This window comes from Catharus ustulatus, chromosome 25, assembly GCF_009819885.2.
Source record: "Catharus ustulatus isolate bCatUst1 chromosome 25, bCatUst1.pri.v2, whole genome shotgun sequence".
NCBI lineage: Eukaryota > Metazoa > Chordata > Aves > Passeriformes > Turdidae > Catharus > Catharus ustulatus.
In genome coordinates this window covers 4,109,957-4,137,782 of record NC_046245.1, presented here as the reverse complement: position 1 = coordinate 4,137,782, position 27,826 = coordinate 4,109,957, and the positions used below count along the sequence as shown (strand labels likewise).

The 27,826-nt window shown below is 42.2% G+C and overlaps 1 protein-coding gene across 2 annotated transcripts; it reads left to right on the top strand.

Annotated features, from left to right (window-relative positions):
• The first annotated feature begins 169 nt into the window (after positions 1 to 169).
• On the top strand, positions 170 to 27,518 carry SRPK1 (SRSF protein kinase 1). Of its 2 annotated transcripts, XM_033080095.2 has the most exons (16): positions 170 to 228; positions 314 to 374; positions 12,437 to 12,555; positions 13,445 to 13,553; positions 13,963 to 14,050; positions 14,217 to 14,304; positions 15,631 to 15,737; positions 16,362 to 16,527; positions 17,506 to 17,531; positions 18,026 to 18,239; positions 19,324 to 19,752; positions 21,214 to 21,314; positions 22,215 to 22,322; positions 23,582 to 23,651; positions 24,091 to 24,183; positions 25,063 to 27,518. In XM_033080095.2, exons 1-16 carry the CDS (start codon positions 216 to 218, stop codon positions 25,245 to 25,247), a joined length of 1,977 nt encoding a protein of 658 aa, XP_032935986.1. In that variant the 5' UTR covers positions 170 to 215; the 3' UTR covers positions 25,248 to 27,518. The 2 variants fall into 2 exon arrangements, with proteins under 2 accessions (XP_032935986.1, XP_032935987.1); XM_033080096.2 differs by lacking the exons at positions 170 to 228; positions 314 to 374 and adding an exon at positions 6,960 to 8,277.
• Positions 27,519 to 27,826: the final 308 nt, after the last annotated feature.

Here is a 27,826-nt window from a genome sequence, read left to right as displayed (position 1 = left end):
GGCGGCTCCCGCACGGCCCCGCGCCTGCGCCCCGCCCGCGCCGCTGCCGGAGCCGCTGCCGGAGCCGGGGCCGGGGCCGGGCCGCGCAGGGCGGGCGGGGCAGGGGCGGCTCCGGGCCGGGAGGCGGTGGCTCCGCGCGGCCCAGGCGGCCGAGCCGCGCGTGCCCAGCCCGGCGGGCGCAGCGCAGGCGCCCGGGGCCGCCGGCGGTGGCGGCCATGGAGCGGAAAGGTGAGCGCGGCGCGGCCTCCATCGCCCCGCGGGGCCCCCGCAGGGCCCGCCGCCCTTCACGCCTCTCTCTCCTTCTCTCCCTCAGTGCTGGCGCTGCAGGCCCGGAAGAAGCGGACCAAAGCCAAGAAGGACAAGGCCCAGAGGAAGTAAGTGCGGCCGCGGCTCCCGTCAGGCGGCATCTCCCGCCGGCACCGCCGCCTCTTTGTTCCCCGCGGGGAAGGGGCCGCTCGGGGCAGGGGAACGGGCGAGCCCCCGGGCCGGGCAGGTTTTTAACCGCAGTAACCGAGCGCACGTTCGGGCGCAGCGCGTGGCCGGGGCGGCCGTTCCGCTCCGCTCCCCTCACGGCTCCGCTCCTCTCGGCGGGCTCCGCTCCTCTCGGCGGGCTCCGCTCCTCTCGGCGGGCTCCGCTCCCCTCACGGGCCGCTCGCGGCTCCTTGGCCGGAGGGAACGAGGGTCTCTGGCGGCCCTGCTGTTCCCGTAGCCCGGCCGTGCTCGTGCTTAGGGACCCTGCTCCGAATGCTGCTCTGCCCTTGGCAGAGTTGTCACCGTCCCCTCTCCGCACTGCCCGGGGCACTTCAGCAGCTGCCGGCTTTAGGAACCAGCTTTTCTCTACTTTCTTCGCCTTCTTGACTCTCTTTCCCCCTGAGATTTTAATTTTTTTTTCTTAAATCTTGTGAAAGAATGCCGTGGTGTGTTGTTTACTTCGTTCTCTAACTTTGATGCTCTCGTGTGGCTTCTCTCTCACCGCAGGAATGTCACGAGTCTTTATGTGTGGGGAACTTTTGGAGGCAGATGTAAAAATGAGAAGAACTCCAATAAATACTAAACAATGGCTTTCAGCAGGCTGCACTAAGTGCTGTGTTCAGTGTTGCTCATGGATTCCTTTCTATAGAGAGGTGATGTAAATCCTAGAGCTGGTTCTGTATACTCCATAAAATGCTGCTTATTTTCTAAATTCTCTGGTGACTCAGGATGCTTTTTACTTGAAGGAGCCAGGAACTAAAGATAGTTATTAAGTAAGGCTAAGGCTTTGGGGGTGGGAGTTGGAGGGTTTTTTCTTTAGGCCTAGAGTAATGCTTTCTCAGTCACTTCCTCAGACACATCACAGGCATGTAAATTTTTTTTTTTTCTTGTTGCCTCCAGCCAGGAGTCAGTGGTTTTGAGATGGGGCTTTTGAAGAGTGAGGAGCCTTAACCAAAGTATTTGGGAGACATGCATCATGGTTCTGTGCTATTCCATACGTGTTCCTGGTATTTCTTGAAGGTAGCATTAGGACAACTTTTGAAATGCTCTCCTCCTTCTCTAATTTCTGTATGAATAATCCATTGTCTAATTCTATACATGTTACTTTTTTTTTTCTTTCTCTAGCTGCAGACCAGCAACACTGACTCTGCTACTGACTGCTAACAGAGTCCACAGTTGCCAATTTCTGTGTAGATTTTAAGGCTGCTGAATAATAACTTTCAGAGCTGGCATGTTAAGGGTTTTTTTAATAAATCTTTTTTTTAACCACATATTCAGGACAGGTTAAATGCACTGCTGGTTAGCTCTTGATTTTGCCACTAACCTTGATTTGAGTGCAGAGCCATGCTATTTGTCAAATGCAAGTTTATATTATTGCACTTCATGCTTTGACTCTTTTCTCTGGTACCATAAGTTTATTGGATTGTATCTCAGAAATTAAAGACACTTGCATGTGCTGTGCAACTAAATGAACTCAGTGTCAGCCTCTAACTTTAGGTACAGTTCCACAACATTTATTCTATTTAAATACAAAGCTGCTCTAGTTAAATCTTCTAAAATAGGCTTAACTGGGTTGTTTCATGACTTTCCATAAAATCTGTGCTTAAAAGCACATGCAATGTGCTTTAAATATCTAATGTTCCATGATAGTTTAGATCACACGTGAAATTTTTTTTCTGTAATACATTTTTTCTTTACATTTGCAGTAAAAAGCATGAAACAATGATTTTAAAGGGTTGAGTTTAGCATTCTGAATTATTATATAAAAATGTAGAGAATGTTCTGAAGGGATTTAAAACAATTCAAAATAACTTTCTTTTTAAACATGAACTATACCTGCTTTAAGTTTACCTATAATCCCAATATTGTTAAAAACAGAACCAAAAAGGTTAAAGGAAACTGGAAAGTAACTTACTTTTTTCATCATCCAGTAGTTAACATTGCTGTGTGTTTGGTTCAGACAAGATTAGTCTAAACTGATGATTTACAGAAAATTTGTAAATACTAATTGTGGTTCTGTGTATAAGCTTTTTTTATAGGAAATGAATATATATTTTTGAAATAAATATATATTTTTATGGGCATGTCAACCACGTTCTTAATTTTCTGCAGATTCAGGATGGTCCTATTTCTTTCACTCCTTCCTGTCTTAAAAATTTCATTTTTTATCAGTGAAGTGGAGAATGCATTTATCCTAACAATCTTCTCTAGAAAGAGAGCAGGCAGAGTTTATTGGAATTCTGAAGGTGAGATACCTGTAATTTCCCAATGCAGTAAAACTACCCCAAATCTTTTGGTAATTTGGAAGAGTCATTAAACCAGCTGTCCCAAATATCAGCTCAGGAAGCTGCTGCTTGATTTTCCTGCTTGTTTGTTCCATTTCTGCCACTTCAGAGAATATCTTGGCTGTGTACCTTTGTTCAGGTCCCATTTCTGTGAGACCTGAGGAGCAGGGCAGGGACAGTGACAGCTGAATGCCCTGGAGGGACAAAATGCAAACTCAGATACTCAGGGAGATCCTGAGTTCTCACATTGACTGTTACTGCCTTGCTTTGTGGCCTTGAGTGAAGCATTGATTTCAGTTTCTTAATTTCACTTGTTTTCCATCAAAAAGGCAAGAAATTAGAATTGCTTTAATGTATTTTTAGAAAATGAGAGGCTTTTTCCTTGCTGTTCAGAATGTCAGGAGATCTGCACATCAGAAGAAGCTGCTAACAAAAGTTTGGTAGGTAGGTTCCTGCAGTGTTGCTGCCCAAAGGCAGCTATTCCAAAAGCTGTCTGGGAAAGAATGTAATATATTAATTTTATCACTTCTTGAGGTGTGAACATCTTGGGTGCTACCAGTCAGTTAAATCCCAAAAGCACTCAAAACCCTGTCTTTAAAAACGAGCCCGTGGGCTTGCAAGCTTTTTTCCTACCAGAGCTTTAGTAACTTCACCTGTAAACTCTTCAGACAGCAGTAGCTGGTGAGGTGCATTCAGGTAGTTGATTTTGTTAATTCTGCATTTCTGACAGGACTTTTACAGTTCTTTAAATCAGTTACTGTGTCTTTGGAGTTCATCATAGGTGAACAGATGTGTTCTATGAAATACTTGCCCATGTCATGTGGAGGGTGGGGGAAATGCACAGTGCTTTTCTGGGAACACTTCTTTTACTGCTTTTCCTTGTATTCTGTGGAATTGCAAACACAATTCTCTGTGTTCTGGTGTTTCCTGGGTGGGGATGTGCCAGGAAGGTGTGATGGCAGTGCCAGCAGTTCAGCCTTGCAGCCCTGCTCTGTGCCCTGAGGTGTCCCTGGAGCACTGAATGCCTCGGTGCAGCAGGGTGGGCTCTCTGTAGGAAGCAGAGCAGGCTAGCAGGAGATCATCAGCTGGATTTTTTCTAAAGGCCCCAGGTGCTGTTTGGATGGGAATGTTGCTTTATTAGCTCCTGTTCAGAAGTGATGCTGAAACACAGCCTCTATCTGCTTGCATTTAAAAGAGGTTCATGTTGTTAGAATCATGAGGGTTGGAAAAGCTCTCCAACATCATCACACCCAAGCTGTGACCAGTCCCCACCTTGTCCCCCAGACCAGGGCACTGAGTGCCACATCCAGGTGTTTCTTGAACATCTCCTGGGATGGTGACTCCACCACCTCCCTGGGCAGCCCATTCCAATGTTTTAACAACCCCTTCCATGGAGGAATTATTCCTGAGAATTCCTTCATTTCATACTCTGTAAGACTGTACTATGTGAACAAAAGCATAATGCACAAGGAAAATTTAGTATTTACTTCAGAACTGTGCTTCTGTTTGAAAATACCAGTTTGAGCTAAAATATAGTTGTATTTAACTGATGTCTCAAGCAATTTTTAATGGAGTTGGGCACTTGTGACTGTTAAATCATGACTGCTAGTAAAATACTGTGGGTTTTTTCTGTCTGTGTTTTATGTTGCAAGGCCTCAGAAGTGCAAAGTGTTTTCTTTGTCCTGGGAGAAAATTACTCCTTTAGTTACTACTGAGATTAAGAGCCAGAATTTAAAAATTAGTCTGAAGCACCCATCCAGATTCAAAGCAGAAAAAAAAAAAACAGACAAGAGACTGAAGAAAAAAATTTTTATTGCAGCTTATTTCTCTGCAATGAAGAAAATAAGTGTATTACCTAGAACTAGGCCACAGGTCTGTACAATGTGTAGGTGGTGGGTATTTCAGTGGCAGGCCCAAATGACAATACTGTTTCATCAAATTCAGCATTTCTGTGTTTCAGGAGAAGTTGGCATATTCAGGTATAAAACCACTAGTTCTGTGAAAGGGGTATTGAACCAATTGGGCTTCAAAGCAGAATATTTTATTACTGTCAGCATAAATATCTACAAAAGCAGTGGCAGCTGTAAGGTATGTGGCTTGTTCTGGGAAATGTGCATGATCTGAATTTCTTTCTGCTAGTTCTGCCTGCCCTGGTGACTTTAATCATTCCTTACAGGCTTTACTGAGTGGGAGATATTTTTTCACAGGACTTTCAATAGATCCTCTGTCTCCCTCCTGCAGGGAAGCAATGGCAGAGCTAAGTTACTGGTCTTGCTTTCTCCCCATTTCTTCCCAAATGCCTGCAATATTCATTGTTTTCAAGAAGCTGTTTTATCATTACCTGAAAATTTCTGGCAAGACTCTTGACATGTAGTGAAGCCTCACTTTTTCCTCTTCTCTAAAATTGCTATGGAGAGAGACACAGTAGTTTTTCCATCTGTGTAGTCTGGGGAGCAGAAAATTCTTAGTAGGATCAGGGTTTCAATTTGTTTTTGTATTGTATCACATTTTTGAGGAGCCCTTGAGTTCTAACAGCTCTCTCAGGTTCTTCTTCAATTTATTCAAAGCTTTGCCTGGAATCAGGATCCTGGAGTATGTTTTCCTCACTTGTCTTTCATAAATATTTTAACAGAAGTTTAAGGTAGAGTCAGAATGCATTGCCCTCATAATTTTTTTCATTCAAGTACAGAAGTGATTATCAGACTGTGACAGGACACAACTGAAATGTGCTGGTTTCCATGGAAGTCCCTTGGTTGGTGATAGCTGGAGTAGCAGACAGTTCTACAAACAGCTTGTTAAATGCTGTGTGGGGGAGTGGGGATGGGAAGCAAGAAACTTGATTGCCTGTTATTTGTGTTCCAATACCTTTCTCATGTGAAAGCCAGTACTTCTCTTCAAACTGAGCTCCCACAGATCTGCTTATAAAAAGTATGTCTTGGTCCCTCTGAATTCTGTTATTTAAATGTTTGACCATCTCCACTCTTCTTTTAAGCTCTTGACAGTGGTATTCCTGTAGCTCTGGGATGAGTGCTCCATAGCAGCAAGTAGAAAACACCAGTTATGTATTCAGAAAAATAGGGATGCAACAGTGAATGACTTGCAATAATCACAAAATAACATGGGTTGTACACTCATAAATCCCCCACCATCGATGATTTATAATTCCCCCCAGAACAGAATTTCTTGAGCAGAAAGGCTGCTACATATAAGCAGGAAAACACTTTCATCATTTCAGACCTGAATTCATGCTGAAGGTTGTGTGTAGTTAGTTACCATATTCATTGAGCATGAGGTTTGCCAGCAGATCTGCATGTGAGTGCTCATTCTCACTAGATGTGTCTTAACATGATCACATGAAATCACAGGCACACTAAGAAATAGTAATGAGATGCAGCCTGCAAGCATTCTTATTTAAAGAGACATTGTCTCCATGCACAGATGTGGAAAAGGGAGAGGGATTTTAAATCCTGGCTTTTCCCCATGCCATATGGAGCTTCTTCTCAGATGAAAACACAGAATCCTTGAGTGAGGTTTTGCTGTGTTGGGTGCAGAGCCCAGCGAATCATTGGATGGTTAAGGTGAAAGCAGAGTCGTGGGTTGTGTTTGCAGTGCCTTTATCTGTGCCTGCAGTGGGAGCTGGGTTTGTCATTCCTCTGCCTTCTGAATTGAGTTCTGCTTGGGGGCGTTTGGTGTCTGTAATTTGAGCTCACCAATGAGGGGTGACACTGCTTTTAAAGACTGTGTTGTAGGCGACTTAAAATTAGGAAAGCATTTCCCTTCAGTTTCCTGCAGATGGGCGTCATCTTTGCAAATATCAAGGGAGAGGCAGACAGGGAGAGGAGTAAGGAGAGTATATTTTTTTGTTAGTACATATTTAAGGATGATGGGTGTGACAAAAATGGTCTGGCCTAAATGTGTGTTGTCTTCCTTGCTTGAGGGTGGCAGGAGTCTGCTTTTGTATCTATTCAAGGCAGTAGGTAGGTAGCATGGACAGTATTTCTGCTGTTTTAAGGACAAAGAAGAATCTTTTCTGTCCAAAATAGAGTTTTGAAGTCACTCTTAATGATGAATAGGAGAACCAAAAACCTTCTTTCAAGTGTGTTTCAAAAACCTGCTTTCAAGTTTGTTGTTTTTTTTTTCATAATATAACTTATTGGAGCAGAGAGAACACATTTAGACTTTGATGGTGAAGTTGAATGTGTCTGGTAATTTATAGAGGGCACCCTTCCTTCTCTGCAAATCTGTAAGAACCCACACTGTGTGGCTGAGATTTTATTTTTTACCTTACTTTTAGTGTGTGGACCAGATAAGTGATTCCACTGCAAACTGGCAAGAGAATTCTACAGTGTTTTTCCAAATTGCTTTAACACCTTCTGTAAGGAACAAGTGAGTGACTCAAATCTTAGCTCCTGCAAATAACTCTTTACCATCCCTGCTGTGCATTGCAGGGGTTGGGTGATATCTTCAGTGAACATGGAGCAAAATCTTGTCTACAGTGGAAAATTTTGAATGTTTCTAGCTCCTTTTCTAATATGAAGAGGTTTGGTAGTGCTAAACTATTAAAACCCTATTCAGACTTCAGTGAGCTTTTAAGGTGAAAATATTTTAGACATAAAATGGGACAATTCTTTAAACCTCTTGCTTTAAAAGTTCAAGGGCAGCTTCAGTGTGTTTCACTAATAAAGTCCTCCCTAGGAGAGAAATCTCTAAATTGTTACTTGCTATGTCACGTTGTTGGTGACTTGTTTCCCCTATCACTTACATAAACCAGCAGGATAAACAGGCACAGGAAATGACTGGGAATTGTGCATTGTTGGAAGATAAGTACCTGCTGCTGTGAGAAATACTCAGTTCAACATTTTAAAGAAGATTTGACTCCTCCTGCTTGTTTTGTCATTTTAAGGATAAAGGATAAGTTTTTTCTTGCAACTCTGGAAGGGGAGGTGTGGAATTACTTCAGAAAATTCATTTTTCCTTTGAACTCCTTTTCCCTGCTGTTTGATTGTGCTGGAATTCCTCTATCAAAAGGGTTGCTCTGTCGGCAATTACCATGATCCTTGTCTTCATCCCAGCTTTGAATGCGCTGGGCTATTGAATAGGCAAATAAAACCGGCTGGTTCAGGAAGATGAAACAAAGTATCTGCCTGAATTTCTAATTTCATTAGAGGGAAGAAGAGACATGTAGACATCAAGAGGAGGGGATGAATCTTTATGCTCACCCCCCTGACATGAGTGAATTTGCAGGAAGATCAGCTGAGAGCAAGCCCCAGCCTTGCTGCACGGCCCTTCACCTGCAATGCAGTGCTGGGCAGCTGCAGCTGGCTGCTGGAGGCAAATCCCTCTTCTCCTTCACTCTTGCACAAAGCTTTGCTGCATTTGAGGAGAGCCAGCCCCTCTGCCTGCTGCTGATGTCCCCACTCCTTCCCCAGCACTGTGCTGTTTGACTTTTGATGGCTTTTTCGAAAACTGTTGGGCTGTCTTCGGGAATATCTTTACCCATGGGAGGCCGTGCTTCTTGCAGGTAGGTTCCCCTCTCTGATTTTGGCTCGTGAATTTGCAGTTCTTCAGGGAATAAGGACTTTTGGGAGGGTCTCTCTAGCTCTGAATTCACATGAATTCCATGGAAGGCTTAGGATTTTGTTGTAGCTTTGCTGTTCCATGTTGTTTTTCTGAAGTAAAATATTGCTGTGTAGTTGTAGAGAGACCCTGCAGATCCAGTTCATTCTGCTGATTAATTAGCACAATGAGAGAGCAAAAGGAAAATGTGATCGCGGTGTTCAGAGGTGGCTAAAAACAAAGTACCCTAGAACACTTGGTTTTTAATGTGTAAACAATCATTTAGTATAGGATTTTTTATATACTTTATCTGCATTTTGCAATTTTGACAACAGCTGTTTCAACTGTCATTTCTAAATACTGGGTATGGATTTTTGTGCTTTTGTGCCTTTTAGAGAACTGTCTTTGTGAGCAAAGCAGGCAGATGAGGCTTCTGCTTTTGTATATCGTTTTTTCTTAGGTATTAATACATATTCTGCCCTGATTAATTCTCTCTTAATCTCTATCTACAGCTGACATGGTCATTTCAGGGGAAGAGCAGGGTGGTGTGTAATAACATCAGACAAATTTTCACAGGAAGGGAGAGGAATGAGGTGTATTTTGGAGGTGATTTCATAAAGGAAATAGCACTGTAGAGCTGTGTGTGACCTGAATTCAGCTTTCTTACATTAGTTGGTACCACAGGCTCTAATGTAGAAGTGAAATGCTTTTGGATCCCCATGAAAGACTCGGCTGCAGACTCCAGGGTGTGTCGTGTGTGAGACTGCCAGCAGCAGGATTCGTCAGCCCCTTAGGAGGGGCACAGAAAGCTTCCAGGAGAATGGGCTTTAGTGCTTCCAGTAACTTCTTCCTTGATGCATGGAATTGCTATTATTGAGGAGCACTGGGGCTGCAGAATGGCATGATGTGTCTGTGTGCATCACTGCCACTTAAGGGGAATTTTCTTTTGAGTCCTTTTCAATCCCTTCCATCCTGTGCAGTTAAAAAAGTGAAAATCCCAAAACAACACTGGGGAGAATTGCTCTTTATACTCACTGTGTGTGAGGTTCCTGTTCTCTTTACCCTGTCTATAGGATTTGTTGTCTATGAGCATCTAATCTCCCCTTCAACCATTCTGTCTATGGCCATTTCTTGCCTTTCCTGCCTGCTCTTAATTTGGGGATAATGTGACTTTGTCTCAATTGTCCCCGAAGGAATGCAGCAATTTTAAAGAAGCTTTTTGACCTCTCAGACTATCTGCACCCCCTACTGCAGCTTTCCTTTTTCCTACCCCTGACTTATAGTTCAGTCACTAAAAAGTCTAAATACTAAATATCTCAGGGCTGGATCAAGCTGCAGGGTTGTTAATAAAAGTCTCATTAGCTTGGCAGTCTTTAGTTTATGGTTTGAGACCACTAAGCTGTTGCTGAACTTTAAAAACCAGCAGGACTTACCAACAACTGACTGAAAGTAAATATCTGGTGATGGAATGACCTTTGTAGCTCTTCCTTGCTTAAATGAACTTGAGTTGTGGATTTAAGTGGCTGAAAATTTAGTCATCATCAGATTGGAACACAAGATTTCTCCCTTTTTATGATGTTTAAGATGGCTGTAGTTTGAATGTGTTAGCAATGTGTTTAATGTGTAGTAGGTCACTGCTGAGCATTCATTCTACTGTATAACTATTCCAAATGAAAATATTGCATTTTTCCCATGGATTAAGATGAGTTAGTTCAGCCCTGATATGATGTGCAGGACTCCAGCTCAGGACTAAGTTGTGAAAATGCATCTGGGGGCCTGCCTGTGTTGCTGCCATAGCCACTGGGTGGGCAGTTCCTCCTCCTTGCAGCAAAATGAGCTGAATTTGCAAACGGGTGCTGAAGGCACCGGTGTTATCTGCTGCTTCCCTGCAACAATAGTTCCAATACAAGAAACTTCCGCTAATTCACTGCCAGGGAACTCTCTGTAAAGAATGTTATCTTGTGTCACTGCTGGAATGAAATGTGCTGCCCACTTCTTTGGACAACTCCAGCTTTTTTTTAATTATCTGTTGCTTCTGAGGAAAGAAAGCTTAATGTTGCTATCTTGCTGTACTTTGCCCTTAAATGCTGCCAAAGCAAATGGTGTGTAGGCATTGTTTTCATTAGAGATGTTTGCTTTGTACAGAAGGATCTTGAATCTTTGTAGGCATTTAATGGTTCCCTGTAATGCTTTGTAAAGTAAATAAATTACCTGGTTTTGGTATTAGCCTTTCATGAGCTGTTTGGCTGTTGTCAGTGTGATGCCATGAAAGAGCTGAGAAATGGGAGATGTTTTATTTGGGGAGCACAGCCTGAGTGTGTGAGAGCATGGAAGTGGCCTTTGCTGACATGGCCTTCACAAGCAAGAACTCAGAGTAGCACATTTGGTGGAAAGTTAAACAGATAAAATGCACACTTTTATTTGTGAATGTGGGAGTGAAAAACCTCCAGCACCTTAGTGCCTGATTCAGTCCCTCTGCAATCACAAGCTCTCAGGAGGGTTTACTGAACATCTGCTCTGTGTCCTCCCACTCTCCATAGTTCAGACACTGTCATAAACTTTGGATCTTAAGTGAAGAGATGAACCAAAAATGCAGCCTGCCCTTGGAGAACAGAAGTAAATGTCAAGATTAGGGGCTCTGTTATTCTAAAGGGTTAGAAGGACTGTTAAATATTCTTTTGAACTTGAATGTGAAAAGAACAAAGGGCCACAAGTGCTAAAACACTAGTTAACATTTTTTTCCAAAAGAGAGTAAAAACTAATTGATGTTAGTCTTTAAAATAAAATTAATACTTAAATTTTCAAGTTTTACTGAGGATAGCAAATAAAATATAGATCTGCTTTAGAGAAAGGCAGAGAAGGAGTTCAGAGGTTAATATTTTGGTGGGATCACTAAGCTTTTAAATCTGTTTTGTCTGGACTTTTCTTCATTCCATTATGAAAGTGGATCTAGTGCATTAAGGTGCATTTCTCATCAGTATACAAAAATTACTTCTGTCTACTTTTATCTTGGCCAAGGAACAAAAGCACTGACATGTGAATAGCTTTTCTGAAGGCTGTGTATTGCATCTCCTCCATCCTCAGCAGTCCCTCGTGTGCTGTGGAAGTTGCAGACTTGAGGAGTGAGACATGGAGTGTGTCCTGTGTGTGACATGGAGTGTGTCCTGTGTGTGACATGCAGTGTGTCCTCTGTGTGTGTGTGACATGCAGTGTGTCCTGTGTGTGTGTGACATGCAGTGTGTCCTGTGTGTGACATGCAGTGTGTCCTCTGTGTGTGTGTGATGTGCAGTGTGTCCTGTGTGTGTGAGACATGCAGTGTGATCTGTGTGTGTGTGAGACATGCAGTGTGTCCTGTGTGTGTGTGACACATGCAGTGTGATCTGTGTGTGTGTGACACATGCAGTGTGTCCTTTGTGTGTGTGAGACATGGAGTGTGTCCTGTGTGTGTGAGACATGCAGTGTGATCTGTGTGTGTGTGTGACATGCAGTGTGATCTGTGTGTGTGAGACATGCAGTGTGTCCTGTGTGTGTGACATGCAGTGTGTCCTGTGAGACATGCAGTGTGTCCTGTGTGTGAGTGTGACATGCAGTGTGTCCTGTGTGTGAGTGTGACATGCAGTGTGTCCCGTGTGTGTGACACATGCAGTGTGATCTGTGTGTGTGTGACACATGCAGTGTGTCCGTGTGTGTGAGACATGCAGTGTGTCCTGTGTGTGTGACATGGAGTGTGATCTGTGTGTGTGAGACATGCAGTGTGTCCTGTGTGTGTGAGACATGCAGTGTGTCCTGTGTGTGTGAGACATGCAGTGTGTCCTGTGTGTGTGTGAGACATGCAGTGTGTCCTGTGTGTGTGTGAGACATGCAGTGTGATCTGTGTGTGAGTGTGACATGCAGTGTGTCCTGTGTGTGAGACATGCAGTGTGTCCTGTGTGTGTGACATGCAGTGTGTCCTGTGTGTGTGACATGCAGTGTGTCCTGTGTGTGTGAGACATGCAGTGTGTCCTGTGAGACATGCAGTGTGTCCTGTGTGTGTGAGATACGCAGTGTGATCTCCCTGTGTGAGATCTCTGTTTGTGACATGCTCTGTGGTCTCTGTGTGAGAAATGCCCTGTGATCTCTTTCAGACCTGACACCCAGCACCGGGGCCCAGCTGCTCATTCCGAGAATGATCTTCCAGAGCAAGAGGAGGAAATCCTGGGATCAGATGATGATGAGCAAGAGGATCCAAATGATTACTGTAAAGGTGAGCACCTGCTTGTTTGAGATGCAGGATTTTCAATGCAATCAAGGAATCCCCTCCATTTCCCATTTGCTGTAGAGAATGAAAATAGACTTCTTCTTACATTAAGAGTGCTTTGAAACTGCATAATGGTAATAACATTTTTCAAGTCAACATGAAATGGAGGAGGAGGTCTCCAAGTTCCCCTCTGTTATCAGTCAAGATTTGAGTTGCAGAGTTGTTTTTAATGCATAAATTTGAAGCTGTTATCTTTTCCTCTGTGCCAGAGGGCTTTCAATATTGATAAAAGCAAGTAGGCCTTTAGTTGTTTTTTGATTTAATTGTAAAAGGGACACTTTCAAATCCTTTTCATATTCTTTGGTTTTCTTTTGAAGATCAGATCATTATCTTGATATCCGTTTATCAGAAAAAATTGTTTCTGCAAATAGCCTTCCCCTGTTTCTCTGAGCAGAAATGAAATAGAGCAAATGAAAACACCAAATCACAATTTCTTCTCTTTGTTCTGTTTTCTACCAGTTCCATCTTTGGCTTTTCATGTTTTTGCTTCTGTGATGGAATCCCCCTGTATAGTCAGCAGCTTGAGAGCTATGAAGGGTGCAGAGGAGACTTTCCTGTTTTCAGTGGCAGAGTGCATTTCAGTCAGGAAAATTGCAAGGAAAACTGTTGGGATCTTGGGTGCAGAAACTGTTTCACATTGTGGGGTGAAAACAAAGCATGTAAAAACAGTGCTGATATTTAGCTGGAAGATTCTGTTACCATCACAACCTGTGTTTTCCAAAGGTGGTCAGCCTAGCAGACTTCAGGTGTTTTCACTAAGAAGATATTTTGTGGTGCTGCAGTGATTGTGATGCTTGCTCCCCACAGCTGTTTTCTGGTTCTTGTGTTTTTGCAGGGGGTTACCACCTTGTGAAAATCGGCGATCTCTTCAATGGGCGTTACCACGTGATTCGGAAGCTTGGATGGGGCCACTTCTCCACCGTGTGGCTGGCTTGGGACATCCAGTAAGTGCTTCTGTTCCAGCTGGTGTTCCTGCCAGGAATGCACAAACCTGAGCAGAAAACATCCTTTTACTTTTAGATAAAACCACAAAGCATTAGCTGTCCACATCCTAGCACAGGAGTTTCTTCTGATATTGTGCATGCAAGTACATGAGAGAGACTTAACAGGATAAATCATATCTGTGAGAAGAGTTGTGTTCAGTCTCTGACCTATTATTCCATATTTTGAGAAATGACTAACATGAATCTTTAGTTAAAAAAGACTCAAAGACAATCTTTGAAGTGTTTAAACCTTATTTTTCCATGATGTGTGAAATAAACTCTTGCATGCAAAAGAATTGGGATAATCCTGGAGAATAAGTTCTTTGTAGGAGCATTAACAGTTGCCAATTTACTTACCATATGTGCACAGTGGGAGAAGATTTGTGGCAATGAAGGTGGTGAAGAGTGCAGAGCACTACACAGAAACAGCTCTGGATGAAATCAAGTTGCTGAAATCGGTGAGTGCCTGAGTTGGACTCAATTTTATTTTGCTCTTTTTTAATTATTTTTTTTCCCATTTTGAGGAGTTTACATTTGTCACTTGATATTTCAGATCATCAAGAATTTGTGTAGGAACCAAACAGTGCAGTGGATCTGACATCAAAATAATCTCTTTCTCTGCAGGTCCGCAACAGTGATCCAAATGATCTAAGCAAAGAGAGAGTTGTTCAGTTATTGGATGACTTCAAAATTTCAGGAGTGAATGGTTCCCGTATCCTTTTGTGGACAAAAAACCAAGAATTGCAGAAAGATAGGAGTTGGCTTGGGCAGCTGCCCTGCTTTGGCAAGCAATGCCCAGACATCCCTTTCCCTGCCCAGGGAAACCTGCTGTGGAAGGATCAGATCCAGAGTGATGATTCAGTCTGCTGTCATTTGTGTCAGCGCTGCTTGGTTGTGCTTTTAATGTTCTGCCACCAATTTGTGAATCAGGACTGAGTGGCTGTGTCAGAGGTACCTTGGAGGCAGGAGAGCCCATCTATCTCAACCCCTCCATTTTGCAAGCAGCCTGTTAAAATCAGTAGCTGAAAATAGCAAATGAGCCGTCTATAACTTGAAAATAAGCTTGGTTTCTAGTTATGGAAACATCTTATTTTGTCATTTATCAGCAGTGTTAGGGTGTTTGCAGTGTATTGCTTTGACAGTGGCCTGTGGTTCTGGGAGCAGCCTTCTCATGGGCAGGGATTTGGAACAAGTGGTAATACTGGATACTCAGAATTTGAAAGTTGGAATTTTTGTGCATTGTTTTCATTTTGAGATAAGTTAAATTTTATCTCGGTGAGATTTGCTGGGCTACTTGAGAGAATTGAGCTGAAGATTATAAACAGCAGACCCATAAGGTATTTTCTCTAACTTTTTTTTGAGTAAAAGTTGATTTGAGCTTATATTTCTTCCACTCTTGTGAAATGTGTGCTTTCTACCAGTGTAGATGAAACGCAGCCCAATAAACTCATAGAAGTTTGCATTCTAAAACAAGGGCACTGTACTGAAAATGTCACAGAGTGACTGTAGCTGTTGAGATCTTAGAGCTAAAAAGCAGATCATATAAATATAGTTAAAATCCAGGCTTGTCAAAAGTTTGGTTTGCTGGTAAAGAGGCAAAGAAGGGCAAAGAAAGTGACTTTATTGTTCTGAAGATCACTTAAGAAATGGAAATTTTATTATCTTTTCAGATAATGCTGGTACAGAGGGATCTGGCATCGAGTTTTGCCTGAGGCAGAAGCGTAGGCTGTTCCAAAACATACAGTAAATATTAATGTACATTTGGGCAACTGACTTCCACACAAAGCAGGAGATTGCTGCTGCTGCAGTGGGGACCTTTGTACAGCTCCATCCCTGTGTATTTTATTTTATTTTAGATAATGGCACTGTTGTGTAGGACAGGATGATGCTCTTGAGCAAGGCAGCTTTTCCAAGCTGTGTCAGAAGGATGAGGATTCTTTAAAGTGCCCAACTGGTATGGATTTATTTTGATCCTCAGTCCTGGGAACTGGGGTTCCTTGGGTCTGGATGTCCAGGTTTTTCCTTGATTCAGTGCCAGATATTTGTATGGTGTTTGAAGTCCTGGGGCATCATCTCCTGAAATGGATCATCAAGTCAAATTATCAGGGTCTTCCACTCCCTTGTGTCAAAAAAATCATCAAACAGGTAAGTTCCAGTTCTGACTGCACTCTTCCCCTTGACCCAGTTAAAACTCTTTCACTGATCTTCCTTTAACACAAGTTAAAAATCCGTGGTATCTCCTTCATGCAACAAAATATTCTTGAGTTAGTACTTCCTTCCTCTACTGCAAGTCCCTTCTGCTGCATGGTTGTTTTCTGACACTTAAACTGTGATACTTTTTGCTTTTAACCTCTTCTTACCTCAGTCATTCCTCATAAGTAAAGTATTTTTTTAAGGCTGTCACAGTAAGCACGGTGCCTAATGATGGGAAGAGCAAGAGAAACTGGTTCTCCCTACTGGGTGGTTGCCTAAGAAAAAACACCTTTCTACATGGGAGGTGCAGGGGAGGAGGAAGATGTGATTTTATTGTTGAGTATTAAAATCAGATTTTCACCTGTGGTAAGTTAGGTTATGAGGGTAAATAGAGTATTTTTAAATGGTAGTTAAAATCTGATGCAAATCTTTTTGTGGAACTGGGCAGTAACCACTGATCACACCGCTCTAACCTGCAGTATTCTCAAACCCTTTCAGGTTCACTGGCCATCCTAGGCACTTCTGCATTTTCACTTACATTGTCTGCTGGTTGACTTCCTTCTCTCTTGCCTGCAGGTTCTTCAGGGTCTGGATTACTTGCACACAAAGTGTCGAATCATCCACACAGACATCAAACCTGAAAACATCCTGCTGTGTGTCAATGACCAGTACATCCGCAGGCTGGCTGCAGAGGCAACAGAGTGGCAGAGATCTGGGGCTCCTCCTCCATCTGGCTCTGCAGGTGATTTCTTTTTTTCTGTTTTTTTTTTTCCCCTGAAAATTGATGCTGTTTCTCCCACACATCCCCAAATCGTCACCAAGGAAAACTTCCTGAGTATAGTGGAACAATAATGCAAGTAACCTTTGAAAGCCTGAGTGTAAATTGGGAAATTAGTCATCAATTGTAATTCAGATGATGGGGAAGGCAGTTTATGTCAGAAAACAGGAGGGAGGATAAATGCACACTGGAGCCAGCTTTTAACAGCAGCTAATCTGGCACTGGTGAGGTCAGTCTTACGTAGCACAGTGTTGATGCACTCAATATAGAACTGAGGTAAAAATGGGGCAAAATTCTCACATTTCCTTCAAAAGTCTATTACCTTTTGTTGCATGATGCTGGAAATGCATTTGATGAGAGATTCAACAAGATTAGTTACCTGTTGTCAGTTTGCAGAAGTCTGGAAAACCGTAACAGAAACATCTTCCTTGACATGCAAACATCTGAGGGCAAATTCTCTGTGTTCCTCCTCAGAAAATCCATTTGTAGCTGTGTGTACTTTTCAAAAACCACTGCAGTGTGTATTGGAAAGCTCTGGCAGTCATCATCTTACAGCACCAACGTTGAGCTGAACTGATCACAGCATACATTAGCTTAAGAAAGCTCCCTGAAGTTTGGTATTTTAATGCTTTGATTTGCATTTTCATTTGGGTAGGATGCATAATACATGCAGTAAATGAAGCTATGTGACAGGAAGTTTAAGTCTTTGATATCAGTCAAGCAAGACTCCTGTCTGAAACTTGAATTATGCATTTGCTCATTCAGTGTTTTTATTTTTTTTGTTGTTATGTTTTTGTAGAGAAATGAGCCTTCAAAATCACATTTGCTGTTATCATTAAAATGTTATCAAACCACATAGGAAAAATGTACCTTAACATCAGAAAGCAGTTGCAGTTTTTGAGTACAGCCATACTGATTTACTGATCTTCCTTTCTCTTTCAGTGAGCACTGCACCACAACCAAAACCAGTAAGTGTGATGGCTCTCATCTGTAAGTATGCATGCACTGATAGTATCTCCTGCATTGTTTCATAATCCAGTCAGCATTAAGAGAAAGCAATCTCATATCAGAAGGAAAAAGTATAATTTGTGTTTGGGATAGGCATCAGCTTCAATGCTCTCTTGGATTTGTAAATGATGTTAGCTCATTTATCACCAGAACAAGGAGTTCTTGTGGTGATCTCAAGGTCTGTTGGGAAAGTGATTGTTCTATGAAGCCTGAGATCTCCCTCACTTGAAGAATAATGCAGGTTTTTCAGGTCAGGGCAAAAAAGCACTGATAAGAGCCATAGACAAGTGGTTCAAAACCCAGAATAGCTACTTTTTATCTGGGAGAGGAGCTGTCTCCAGCATTTTCATCACAAACTGCTACCTCAGCTCTAAGAAAAACTAAACCTTGGTGCATTTTAAATTTATTGAAGTATAAAATGTTACGTCCAATTTCTCTGCTTGCTTCTGTGTAGGCTGACAAAATGTCAAAGAATAAGAAAAAGAAGTTGAAAAAGAAGCAGAAAAGACAGGCTGAGTTGTTGGAGAAGCGAATGCAAGAGATAGAGGAAATGGAGAAGGAAGCAAACCCTGGGCAGACACAGCCTGGAGAGGAGGAAGAAGCTCAGACCCCTCTGCAAATGCACATAAAAGTCAGTCCACCAGAGGAAAATGTCAACAAAAAACCAGGTATGGACCTAAAGCATTGCCAACATGGCATGGACAGTGCTGTCTGTTTCCTCATGGGTGTGAGGAGGGAGTACAGTAATTTCACCATTATAAGCTGCACCATTTTGACTGAAATTTTGGCCTGAACCCAAAGTGCGGCTTATAATCAGGTGCGGCTTATATATGGACAGAGAACGAAAAGTTGCTGTTTTAGTTTGGAGGACAGGTGTCTGCTGAGAAAGGCAGGAACTTCTCTTTGAAATGGAGAATGTAAACCCCCTCCCTCCAAATTATTATAATTTTGAAATCAAGGGGCTTTCAGGCAAAGATATGGGAATTAGGAATAACAGTTCTTTATTAGGGAAATTAAAATAGAAATACAGCACTACAAAGAACAAACCCCAAACCCTGACACAGTCAGAGTACAACCTGACACCCGTCAGGCAGGGTGTTGGCAGCAGTCCCATTCCATGGTGGCTGCATCCTCCTGCAGTGACAGATGTGGCTCAGTTGGAGCAGTGCTCCTGTACAAGGTGCAGTTTCCCTCCGGAGCTCCAGTGGTGATGTGGAGAAATCCGGTTTTCCTCTGGAGTCCAGTGGAGAAAGGGGCTCCCTTAGTGTCCCAAAACCTCTGTTTTTATCTTGGTAAGAAATGTTGGGCTCTTCCCCCTGGCTGGAGCAACTCCCAATGGGATGCAGTAATTTTATCAGTGCCACAGTGGGACTCAATGGCCATGAGCAGAAAATGACTGGCTGGAGGAAGGATGGGTTGTGAAAAGATAAAGAACAATGCCCTGCCTGGTTTATAAAACATGGCCATGAACAGCAGATATCCCATGGAGATAAAGAACACTGCCCCAGCTGGTTTCAATGGATGGTCCATTAGCAGAATATCTCCCACAGAGATCAGGATCACTGCCCCCAGCCTCAACAGATGGTGATAGAACAGATACCTTTTATCACATCTTGTATTGTAACTTGCGGCTTATAATCGTGAAATTGCTGTACATGCAGAGTACTCCCTACCTCTCAGGGTGCCCTTTGAACATCTTCCAGCTGTTTATTCAGACATATTCTGCTACCTTCTCATTTTCTCCTCTTGCAGCACAAGGCCTTGGACAGGAGCAGTCGAATCTCATGGAAAACGTTGTGGAAAAACGTCCAGCAGAAATCAACTGCAACGGAGTGATCCCAATGACGGACTTGACAGACTCTGGGAATGAAGGGTCTGTGCAGCTCGAGGATGACCTCCACAATGCCAATGACTGTGGCAATCAGCCTCACACACAGAAGCCTGAAAACTTGCACAGCTGTAATTACAGTCAGCACAACAATGACTCAGAGAAGAGGCCTCAAGAAGCAATGTCGGACTCGTTTGTGTCCTTGACCCCAGAGGATTCCATGGTGTGCCAGCCCACATCCAACCAAGAGCAGGCATTCAGTGAGCAGAGGATCAACAATTTTCAGGAAAGCATCAGGACAGAGATCCCTTCAGAGGATGAGAATGAGAATAACAGCCCAACAGACAACAAAGGTATAAGAGGAACCTTGTAAGAAAGGGCTCCTTGATGTGGGAGATTTCTTTACAACATTATATTCATTATATGAATAGAAATGTGCATTTTGTAGGTTGAAGTTATCAGAACCACGTGTTTGAGAGTTTTCCTGCTAGGAGGAATTAACCTGACAATCATACTCCAAGATGTTTGCTGTTTGTTCGTGCCAGTTGTGTTTGTGCCTCAGTTTTGACTTTTGAGTGCATAAATACTCCTACTTTTTAAGAACACCTAAACCTTTGATTTTCAGTGGAGGAACATTGCCTTGAAACAGGTCCTGCTTTATGTGATTTTCTTTAAGCCTACAGGTTGTCACTTGCTGTTAAATTAAGGGATAGGTATGTTCAGTGTGTTCTGACAGTTTGGTTCTTAATATGGAGCAGAGGTAACTTCTCTCCCTTACTCAAGATGGGTGAATGTTTTCCCAGACAATGCAGCCTGAAACAAAGCTTGTACAGTGCAGGGAAAGAAACCCAACTTCTTTAATGCTTTTATTTTAATATAATTTTCTTCAGAGTGGAAAAATGTGTCTTGTAGGCTTAGGAGAAAATAAGACATGCAATAGTGTACAGCATTTAAACACATTTCAGGTGTGTGTGTGTGTTAAAAATATGAATTGGTGAAACTGTCCATTTCTGCATCTTTATGTCTGTGCCAGGTGATAGATATCTACTTGGAGAAGGAGGGTAAAACTACCATTTGTACTTACTAAAAAAAAAGGATTCTAGTATTTTCTTGCCAGAGTACTGGGGAGTTATATGGATGCAAACTAACAGCAGAAATTCAGATTTTGAAACTTGAACTGCACTTTGCTGGGTGCCTCTGCTAGATTACTGCCCTTTTTTGCTTCTCACAGCCCTCTCCCAAATTTACAGTTTCAAACTCTCCCAAACTTTAGGTTTAGAGGTACAGCTAGGTATCATTTAGTGACTTAATACTTCTGCTCTCCATCATGTCATTCAATTTTCCCAATAATATCCTTTAGTTCTTGTAATTGTGTTGCAGCAGAGAGTGATGGGTATGTCAGAAAGATGCTGTACCATGGGGACTCTTCCTTCAGAGATTTAGGAGGGCTTAAGAGGGTTGTGAGGTTTGTTTTGTTTCTGGCAATGCCCTTATTTATAAAAAAAAACCCAGAGTGGGTTTTTTTTGTGTTTTTTTTTTTTTTTTTAAATATAGACAGACTGTGCAAAAAATGCTGGGAAATAGTCACTATTGCATATGCTCATTTATCCTTCTGCTTAATGACACCAGTTGGGTCTTAATGATGTTGTTGATAGTGGAGAGTGATGCTCATTTTTATACCCAAGCATCAGGGAGGGAACAGTTCTGATCCATCAGAAAAACTTCCTGGCTGGGGAGAGGGTGGTAGGATTTGGGTGACAGATGGTGACACTGCCTTTGTAGCTTTAATCAGCTGTTGTACACATTGCCTCTAGGAAAATCAGCTGCTGGGAATTTCCTTCTTAATCCTCTTGAGCCCAAGAATGCAGATAAGCTCAAAGTGAAGATAGCTGACCTAGGAAATGCCTGCTGGGTGGTAAGTTTAGTCTTTTCACATTGACTTTTTAAAGCTGCAGATTCAGTCAGTCTGTCAAGATGGAAAAGGATCTGTAAAAGAGATCTTTAGACCTGGCTCTGAAAGCAGTGACAGTTTGAAACTGTGAGAGGGGAAAAAAGTGGGGGAAGCAGAGACACAAGGAAAGAAATGGTCCTCTAAAAACAAGATTTCAGCCCATGCTTTGGGTGCCTCACTGGCATTTGATTGCTTATTGCAGGGCTGAGATCCATGTCACATACAGAGTGTAGAAATCTGCTGAAGGAGTTTCTCAGTCTCTAGGAGAGTTGCAGGGTTGCAAACAATTGCTCTGATGTGCTGGTTCTGTGGCTTGTCAGACCATTTCAGTGCCTTCACAAGCACATGAAAGAACTCACACAATAAAACTCCCAAATTTTATTCTTTGATGGTTTTGCTGTGCTGCTTTCAAACGTTTGACACTTCAAACAGAAGAAATATCTCTTTTTACTTGGCTTCTAAAATGGCAGATTACTTCAGATGTGTTGGGAGGGATGAGTGTCAGAATTGCAGTCAGGCTTGCAGTGCCTGGCACGGTGATTTCTCACATTGCTTATCTGCTTTGAGGCAGCTGGACCATGGCCTGGCTGCCAGGGCTGGGGAGGATTTGCTGCAGAATCTTCCTTTATTCTCTTTTTGTGGTTTGCTCTCCTCTAAATTGCTGGGCTGTTTCACTTGAGGAGGAGTAGCTCATGGTAGAGCATTTAAAGAGCACTGACAGGAATTAAGGAAATAGTTAATGAGGATGTAAAGTGCAGCTGAAATGTCATGGTATTGAGCTTTGATCTACTCTGGCCTCCCAGGTTGTTGATTCTCCTTTTCTAAGCAGTCTTGGCTGTTTAGTAAAAGATTTCTTGTCTTTAGCACAAGCATTTCACTGAGGACATCCAGACGAGGCAGTACCGCTCCCTGGAGGTGTTGATAGGCTCAGGGTACAACACCCCTGCTGACATCTGGAGCACAGCCTGCATGGTGAGTCCTGCCAGCTGGGATCTTCCTCCTCTGTGCTCTGCCCTCTGAGCTGCTGAGGGACTGGCAAAAATCCCTTACAAGTGTTCAGTCAGCTTCCAGACTTGCTGAATAATAGATTTCCACACCAGAGTTGTTTGTTTTTAAATTTATCTTTTTTTTTTTTTCTCCACATGTGGCTTTCCTTTTGAAAGTTTTGTAGTCCAGCATCAGCAGATTTCAGATATGATTCTACTTTGCCATCATGCTTTCTGGAAAAACAGGACAACCAGGCAATTCTGAGCACAATATCTTTTTATATATAAAAAAAAAAAAGCTGCATCTAGCACTGTTTCACAGGTGCCTTCAGTATAATTTCAAATTTTAATCATCCTCTGCAGGTTTGGAATCAATATTTAGTCTGACTAATGCTGGGATGAGGCTGAAGCTGTTCCTGTAACAGCTGGCAAATGCAGAATATGACAATGAAAAAAAAATCAGGCAGTTACTGCATGTGCCTCTTCAGTGTCTCCACTCTGTGTCTTCTACAATTCAAAGCTTGGCTTTCATAATTTAAGCTTGGAAAATAGACATTTTTTGGAAAACAAGCTGGGTTTTTGATGAATGTGGTAAAAGAAAATGCAGTAGGGTCATGTTTTCTCTGCAGAGCATGTGGCCAGAATTACACAGTGTGCCTGATTCAATTGTTTGGCACCAGCAGTTCATAAAGAAAACTGAGAATACAGAAGGTCAGGGGTAGTGTTCAGAGTACAAGTGAGTACAGAAAGGGTGAATGTGTTACAGAATTTAGGAGTGGTGAGTTGAAATGAGTGCAGATGTTTTTCTCATTGAAAACATGTTTTCATCTCAACAGACAGATGTTCAGAGATTAACTGTTTGAACAACATGGGAAAACAGGAGAGGGAAAAATCCCAAAAAACCCCAAGCAAAACAAAACCAACTAAAAACAAACTACAGTTTGGACATGGTGTTATTTTTGCAAAATTCTGAAGAGGAAAGGATGAGCATGTGAAATACCTAAAATTTCTGGTTAAAATTTCTGTCCCAGATGTGCCTGGAACATTTTTAATGCAGTTTTTAAAGTCTTGCAAAGTCACTGCACATTTTAGGCTGTAATTTAAGATTATAGCTGTTTACTGTAGTTTTGCAGGTTATCCTTTCCCACTGCTTTCCTTCTGTCCCACAGAGATTTGCAGATTCAACCTGCAGCACATCTTGGAGTGTTCTGAAGTGATTTAATGTGCTCATTTCTGTTTGTTCAGGCCTTTGAGTTGGCAACAGGGGATTATCTGTTCGAGCCTCACTCTGGGGAAGATTACTCACGAGATGAAGGTCTGTTTGTCTCAGTTTTTCCTTTTTAAAGTGAGACTTGAAATCCAATGGGTGCCTCTTCAAAATGAGCCTTGTCTTACAAATCAGCAATGCAAAATCTCCTTGCAAAAAGATTATTTAATGAGCAGCAACTGTGCACAAGCCTCTGCAGTAAAACACTGCAGTGAAGTGCATGTTCTTGTTCTGGTGTTTTGCTTTCCTCTTGCTGCTGGATTCTTTACCTTGTGTCTCAAATTGATTGTGCCTCAAATTGCCCATATTTGTTTGCCCCTTGTCTTTGTTGTTGCTTAGTGGAATCTGATTTCAGGTGGGTCTCCAAATAATTTTTAAGGGATGGTGTCTTTTGGAGCATGAAACTAGGATGGAGAGGTTTTGTGTGGATGAATCTCATTGTCTTTTTGGTTTGTTTTTTTTTTTATTTTTTATTTTTCACATGCAGATCATATTGCATTGATCATAGAACTTCTGGGGAAAATACCTCGCAAGCTCATTTTGGCAGGAAAATATTCCAAGGAGTTTTTCACCAAAAAAGGTAAAAGAAAACAAAGCAAATATCCCTTTATCCCCTCATCCCTTGCCCAAAATACACAGGATTATCTTGCTGGAAATTCCAGTTAGAAATAGATGCCAGCAAAGATGGCATCCTTAAGTCTTTCCTTTGTTTAATGAAATTTTTTATCAGTAAAACTGCAGCTAAATGTAAGGCATTCTTGTCTTACTCCTAAAAGTATCCCACACCCTAGAGCTCAGCATCTTGGTGTAGATCAAATGCAGCAGGCAGAAAAAGAGCACAGTTAGCTGTTTTGTCAAACTTGATGGGGTTTTATTTAGTTTATCTCTGTTAGCTAGAGGAGGAAATCACTTTTGAAGGCTTTTCTAGACAGCTTGACTCCATTTTTTTTTTGGCATACCAGGCACCTTAAATAGTGCCTAATAAACATTATCCTAAAGTCCTGAGCACCCCAGAAGTGTATTGAGTCAAAAAATTAGGTTTTGACCTAATTTAATAATTCCTTTTATAAAAACAAGCTTTTTTTTTTATTCTAGTGTACTGCTTTCTCAAACAGTGCTCCATGCATTGCATGTATTCCAGAGTCAGTGGCACAGTTTGTCTGTCATGTCAAGCAGCATAATTGGTGATTTAATGAAGTTAGTATTTCCTGATAGGGGATCTGAAATAGCAGGAGGTGAAAAAAGAACCCTTTGAGGAAGTGCAGCTCTACAACAGGCTTTTAAAGCAGGTGGAAAAGGGGGTTTAATAGAATTGACTTCTCCCTTCAGCATGCCCCAGCACTTTGTATTCCCTTAGAACAGTCTGAGTTCACTTTGTCATGTTCAGCTGTTCAGACAATTTTACTGAGCTGTTCTCTTCCTGTATCTTGCACTTAACCCCTTTTTATTGGGTTTTCAGGTGATCTGAAGCACATCACCAAACTGAAGCCCTGGGGCCTTTTTGAAGTGTTGGTGGAAAAATATGAGTGGTCCCAAGATGAGGCAGCTGCATTCACAGACTTCTTACTCCCTATGCTGGAGCTGATCCCAGAGAAACGAGCTACAGCAGCAGAGTGTCTCAGGCACCCCTGGCTTAACTCCTAGAAGCTTCCAAGCAATGCCACAACGTTATACTCTGGTTTACAGCATAGCCTACACACCCAGCTGCCCTTCCCCAGATGCATTTTCTCCTTGTTCACTTTCAGTGTGGAGTTCTTCCTTCAAGGCTTCCAAGATTTTAGATAAATCTAACCTGTTCTGCTGAGTTTGTTTGTGTGACTTAATGGGGACTCTTCTCAGCCAGTGGGCATCATCTGTGTTTTTGCCTTGATTGGGCTTCACCAAAGACTAATTGACTAGAATAAGAGATTTTTTTCTCAGTCTCCTCACTGTTAGGCACTGTGTGTGACAGATGTGAGCTCACCCGTGCTTGGATATCTCCCTTAGCTAAATTCCAGCTCTCCTTTCTTCCCATGAAGTTCTCACTGACTCAGGAGTCAATTTTCCCACTGTTGATCCAGTAGCTACTGATGGGGTGAGAAGTAACAGTTGGCATCAAGGTGGTGCCAGATCCTTGTTAGAGCAAAGACCTTGAAATCCTCCATCACTCTCTAGGTGTCTACTGCATTCTTTGCTTTCCAGTCACAAACTTTATTTAGTTCTAGCTGCTTTTGAAAGAGCTTTTTAAACCTAGCTTTTAGTATCCTTTATTTCTTTCTCCAAAGTGCCCTGTCCATTTTACTTTTTCTCCTTCCCTGTGCCCTTGATAGTCAGAATAGTTTCTGGACTTGGTGATGTTTTCTACTTCAACACCTGTGACTAAAAGGTGACAAGCAAAATAATCAAAGCTGGAACTGACTCAACGCACAACCCTCAGCAAACAGATGGGTGCACCCTCAGCCTGCAGAGAGAGCCTTGCAGGCAACTCTTAACATTATAGTGAGCCATAAGATTTTGGGGTTTTTTATCCCTTACTGGCACTTTTTTGCCTTGCTTGAGGTGGTTTTCATGAGAGATTGGCTTTCACTGCTGCAGTCTGCTCTGACTTTTCATTTTTGACCATTCACCATTTTTTTTTTCCCAAAGGAGGGGTTGCAGTGCCTGTATCACAGCCATGCTGCAGCCCTGGACTTTGAAAATCAACACTTGAAGTTCCAGTGTAAAGATTTCTTTTAATTTGCTTCAGGTGCAGGCCTTCAGAAATAACTTCCCAGCATGGGACTGCCTTTTATTTTCTGGGCCGTTAGCACAAGAAGAGAGTTAGCAGAAGTGGAAGAGAACTGACTTTTCCACACAGATACTGGATTAGAAGCTGTTTCTAGAGTTACCCTGAATAAAAAATGTTCTATGGGGTTTCTATGTAAACTTCTCAGAGGGGGTTTGGACATAATGGCTTAAATTAATTAATTTTAATTAAAAGTTAAATCACTGTGGCATTTGATAGTTCTATGATGGCTTCTTCTAGCCTTGCCCATCCTGTTACAGATTCAGTGCATCCCACTCTTCTCTAAGCAAGATTTGGCAGTGTTGAGACTTCAGAGTCACTTCCCTACTCTGGACCAAATGGGATTTTGGATTTGTGGTGGCTTGCAGAGGATAGAAGTTGCTGGAGACCATGCAGATGCTTTCCAAGAGAATTTCCATTGCCAAAGCTGCCAAGACCACTGTTATGTGTCACTTCTGTGTGTGTGTGTTTGGGAATTGTGGTTTGTAAGGATCATTCACAAACCAGGTCATTGAATCCACTTGAACAGAGTTTCTCCAGCTCAGAGCCTGATTTGGCTTATTTATGCAAATCATGCTGCATGTTCCTTTAGTGTAGATCAGGTTCTCTATGCATATGATAAAAAAAAGAAAGGCAGGTAACATACCAAAAAAACGTTTTAAACTGCTGAGTTAACATTTTCTCTTTTTTTTTGGTTGTTTTTTTTCCTTTCATCTGGCATTTTCCAGTTGTGGGTCACTTCTGTATCTGTTACAGGAGGACTGCAGACAGTCCTGGCTTCCAGCTGGCTGTGAAATACATTGGCAGGGCAAACAATTCCTCTTGAAAGCTCACCTGGTCCTGCCCTTGAGACTGGCTGATGAAGGAACATTTCCCAGAAGGGTTCTGCACTGTTTGATTGTTGAGAGCTCCTGCCCATCCTTCCTTCTGCCAGCCCTCACTGGAGGGGGGTTTTACCATGATAGCCAAGGCTGGAGCCAGCCTGTGAGTTTTGATTTGCAGGAGAAGCTGCCATGATTCACTCTTGTACTGTCTGCTCGTTCACTTGGGTTTGTTCCATTTGCAAACTGCCGTGAAGCGCTCACGCTAAAGGATTTGTACTTGCTGTGTCAGTCTAAAACCTGAAGGAAAATACATTTTTATTCTTTCTACTTGGGTGCTTTGTCTTTTTTTTTTTTTTTCCCTTTGTGAAAGCCCTGCAATAAACAGATTATTTAATAACTGAGCCTTATTCTTCATACATTCCCCTTGTAATTCTGTTCTGAGTGAGGGGCTCAGGGATGGAATTTGCTTCATTAGTGAACACTCAGTTTTGATTTCCAGAATGAGGTAGGTAAAGGTTTTGTTGCTGGGGTTGTGATCCATTTTAAAAAGGACAACTGCTGGAATTTTTCCATTCTAAAATACATTTTTCTTCAAGTCTATCATATCTCTGCTGTCTTATCTAACCCAAAGTCTC

What these genes read in the sequence shown, in the direction of transcription:
- SRPK1 (XM_033080095.2), top strand. An exon ending in TCAAAAAAATCATCAAACAG is followed by an intron (nt 15,738 to 16,361) that starts GTAAGTTCCAGT and finishes TCTTGCCTGCAG; the next exon opens with GTTCTTCAGGGTCTGGATTA. An exon ending in CTGCACCACAACCAAAACCA is followed by an intron (nt 17,532 to 18,025) that starts GTAAGTGTGATG and finishes GCTTCTGTGTAG; the next exon opens with GCTGACAAAATGTCAAAGAA.